Source organism: Cicer arietinum, chromosome 3 (genome assembly GCF_000331145.2).
Source record: "Cicer arietinum cultivar CDC Frontier isolate Library 1 chromosome 3, Cicar.CDCFrontier_v2.0, whole genome shotgun sequence".
Lineage (NCBI taxonomy): Eukaryota > Viridiplantae > Streptophyta > Magnoliopsida > Fabales > Fabaceae > Cicer > Cicer arietinum.
In genome coordinates this window covers 38,184,658-38,189,090 of record NC_021162.2, presented here as the reverse complement: position 1 = coordinate 38,189,090, position 4,433 = coordinate 38,184,658, and the positions used below count along the sequence as shown (strand labels likewise).

The following is a 4,433-nucleotide window of genomic DNA, read 5'->3' as shown; positions in this document are numbered from 1 at the left end:
ATTATGGCCTCTATTTGTTTTTTTTTTTTAAATGTGATTGAATCAGCTTATATATATTCAGAAAAATATCAGGTCAATCGATTGCTCAATCGATTTTATAAAAGTTTAAAACCAACTTAATCGATTTCCCAATCGATTTTCGCGTGTCTTGTTTTTCTTGAATCTTCAAGATATAAGCATGAATCGATTTGCCAATCGATTCTTTTAATACAAAAATCAGAACTGATACTATGATTATATCAGAATCGATTGAGTAATCGATTATAGGTGTTTTGTTCAAACAACGAGATCATAACAATCGATTGCTCAGTCGACTCATAATCACAGTCATAATCGATTTGTCACTGAGCTGAATCCTTCATGTAACTTAAATATTTAGCTTCAGTCGATTCGTCAATCGATTGTGCTGGTCACAGTGACTCAGACATTTACTTCAATCGATTTGCCAATCGATTGTGCTGGTCACAGTGACTCAGACATTTACTTCAATCGATTTGCCAATCGATTGTGCTTGTTACAAAACCTCAGCTATTTGGTCAAAATCAATGTGCCAATCGATTTATTCAAAGTGGTTCTGATAAATGATTAACTTCAATCGATTACCTAATCGATTGCCAGAAAACTTGTAGTTTAAGAAATCTAATTCAATTGATGTCCCAATCGATTTGGTTGATCACAAAACTTCTTCCTGATGAAAAACTTTGTCACAATCGATTGGCCAATCGATTGATTCAGTAATTGGTTGGTTCTGTGAATCACAAAATCGATTGCTCAATTAATGTCCCAATCGATTGTCCAATTGATTGGATTAAGCCCATAACTCAGATCTCACTCAAAGACTTTAAGTAATCGATTTCCCAATCGATGTACTTAGTAAAAACTTTTGTTCTGAGTTAGACAATCGATTGCCCAATTGATTCATCAATTGACTTATTAGTTGATTGATTTACTTTCTTTGGCAAATACTTAAGTATGAGATCATAGTGATTAGTCTACTAAAATAACTACTATGACAACTAATTACACTATACATATTTGCATCTTTCTCAAGAACATCCTCCAACTTTGGTTGATTCCTTGAGTTCCAAGCTTTTGTTCCAAGTGTATAGTGTCTGCTTGTTTGCCTGAAATGTTTCTCAATTCAAATCATTAGATCAATCAAATACTTCATATGTATTGTATGTTTGGGAATTAAATCAAAAACATGATCAGGGAAGCTCATGACTTACAAACTCCCCTTTTTGATTTAATGACAAACACACAGTTTTAACCTTGAGATTATTTTAGAATCTCTCCCTGAATTTTAGAGTTTATGATACATTTTAACAACATAATCACAAGCTATTCACATTCATTAATCAGAGTATTATAGCTTATACAAAATTTGGTATGAGAATATAAACAGGGTACATTATTATGTATCAGATATCACAAGTTACTAGTTAAGCAGGGCAATATCACATAATCAGAGCAATAATCAGAGCATCATATAATCAATAGCAATCAATAGCACAAGTTCAATATGATACCAATCACCAATGTAATATCACAAGTTAAACCAATCTCCCCCTTTTGTCATTGAATACAAAAAGAAATTTACATAAGAGACTAAGACAAAGCTACATATCAATACAATACTAGAACATGACAAAACAACAAAGAAACCAAAAACCTAGTCAACTAATCTAGGGCTGTTCCTCATTATTATCAGTGGGAGAAGTAGAGACTGTTGTATTATCCTCAGCCAGTGTCTCTTCTCCATGAGGTTCAGAGTTATCTAAGTTGGTTGGATTTTGATCTTTTGTTGCTTGTCGGCCTATATCTGCAATATCTTCAAATGACATCTTAATGCCTAAGTGTTCTTGTATTGCAGCCACATCCTGAGCAACAGAATCGAGTGATGCCTGGAGAGTCTTGAGAGATGCTTCTACTCTTGCATTATGAGCAGCTTGATTCTCCATGAATTCCAGTAGCTTCGTTAACACCACAGAATGGGCTTCGACTGGCTCAGCTTGCTCCGCAGTTGGTTGAGCTATTTCAGTATTCGGCTGAGCTCGAGTCCATATGCCGTTTATGCGCTTCAATTGCATTTGGTTTACAATTGATTCTCCAAATGTGAGAGTGGTTTTGACAGATTCTTCATTGACAACAAAAACCTTAAAATGTCTCAGAATCTTTGTAATCAACTAGGGGTAGGGGAGCAGTAGCTTGCCTTGTGTTGATTCAACCATGTTCATCAACACGATCCAAGCCTAGCTCATCTTGAGCTCCTTGTACAGTCCCCAAAGCAGGATGATATCCAACCTCTGTACAACGGCGTGATTTCGAGAGCGAGGTACTAACATCCGTGTTAGCACATACATTAGCATACGATGATGGACCTTCATCTGACCAGTTGGAAGGGATACTTTCTCAACAAAACCTTCCATCATCATGTCCTGAATAGCCGTATGCCTATCCACTGATGATTCCCAAGCGTCATCAGTTGAATCAGGGTCTGTTCTTCCATCAATAGCTGCCCCAAAGAATGGTAACCCTGACAACTTTGAGAATTGTTCAAAAGTCATTGAGATTTTCTTACCCTTCACTTCAGCCTCGAATCCAATATTGGTGAGTTTGAAGGTAGAGTAGAAGGCTTTAATTAGCCTTGGGTAGATTTCTAGAGAACAGGAAAGGAAATCCACTAAAGCATGAAATCTCAAGTGATTTTGGAAAGTAAACCCATTTGAATCAAAATAGGTAAAATCCAGAGTCCTAGCCTCTTGGATTTTCCTTTTTAAGAAAGAAGAAGGGAGATCAATTTCTTCAACTGGTTTGCCTTTGGGAGGCTGAACCTTCTTTGGTTGGGGGGAGTTCTTCTTCTTTTTCTGGGTTGCTCCTTTCATGGCATCCCCCATGAGTTTCTCAGATGGAGGAGCTTTCCTCTTTTTTGTTGTTTCTTGAGTGATTGCAACAGCCTTCCCTTTGTCTTCAGCTAATACCTTATGAGTAGGTATTGAGACTCTTTTAGCAGGAGGTGAAGGAGGTTGAGGGGAGGGTGTTCTTCCACTAGATGTTGAAGATGAATCTAGGGAAACTGATTCAGAGGAAGATGATTGAGGTGGTGCAGTTTGCTTTACCCTTGCCATTGTATAGTTTGGAGATATCATATGTTTGAGATGATTGAGAAGGATTAAGATACAGAGAAATTCGAAGTTGGGTGAGAAAATATGAACTGATGGTGAAAGTGGGTTGCGAAATCGATTTAGGGTTTATATAGAACTGTGCAGAATCGATTTTCCAATCGATTTTATTTCACTTATGGGTTTACCAAATCGATTGTCCAATCGATTAGGTTACCGTTGTTTGAGTGAAATGAAATGTATCTGTTACAACCAATTCCAACAGCTATAATTTTTCTCCAACAGTCGTCTTGTAAATCGATTTCGTAATTGATCCTTCAGTTTGATAAATCGATGTCCAAATCGATTTCCTCATAAGTTCAGAAAACTTCTAATCTTAGCATCGATTTCCAAATCGATTCATATAAGTGCAGGTTCTAAAAATCCGATTCAATCGATTTCCTAATCGATGCTCGGGTTTGAGGTTGGAAAACTTCTGAACTTTGTGGATGTCAGAACCAAACAATCGATTATCAAATCGATTCTTTAAAAGATTTTCCAAATCTTCCATCGATTTCTCAATCGATTGAGTTAATGCATACTTCAGCATTTTGACTTCTGGGATGTGCTAAATCGATTATGAAATCGATTCTAGTGTTTGTGACATAGACAAATAGAACACTATGTTCCATAAATCGATTATGCAACCGATTATCGTGTTTTCAATTTTGCCAATTAAAACACTGAGCATCATAAATCGATTATACAATCGATTTTTTAATGCTGTTTTCCTATCTGGTCACATGATAATCGATGTTTCAATCGATTTTGTCACAAGGATCAGATTTCATTGAGATCTATAATACCAAGTTTCATTCTTATAAAGAAGAAACTGTCCTTGGGTAAGGCTTTGGTGAAAATATCAGCCAACTGATCAGCTGTATTGACATATTCAAGCTTGATCTTACCCTGTTGAAATTGATCCCTAATAAAGTGATGCCTAATCTCTATATGTTTGGTTCTAGAATGCATGACAGGGTTCTTAGTGATATTTATAGCACTAGTATTATCACACATGATAGGCACAATACCTAGATCAACACCAAAGTCAGAAAGGTGTTGTTGCATCCATAAAATTTGTGCACAACAGCTTCCAGTAGCTACATATTCAGCTTCAGCTGTTGAGAGTGCAACACTATTTTGTTTCTTGCTATGCCAAGATACAAGTGAGTTCCCTAATAGTTGACAAGTACCAGATGTACTTTTTCTGTCCAATTTGCCCCCAGCAGAATCAGAATCAGAATAACCAACTAGAGTGCAAGTAGATCCCTT

The 4,433-nt window shown here is 36.5% G+C and overlaps 1 protein-coding gene across 1 annotated transcript in view; it reads right to left on the bottom strand.

Annotated features, from left to right (window-relative positions):
• Nucleotides 1-3,330: 3,330 nt before the first annotated feature.
• LOC140919748 (uncharacterized) overlaps nt 3,331-4,433 on the bottom strand; it is a 3,288-nt gene continuing 2,185 nt past the window's right edge. Inside the window, exon 4 of the mRNA XM_073366376.1 lies at nt 3,331-3,365. Coding sequence (XP_073222477.1) covers nt 3,331-3,365 — 35 coding nt within the window. The remainder of the gene's footprint in view (nt 3,366-4,433) is intronic.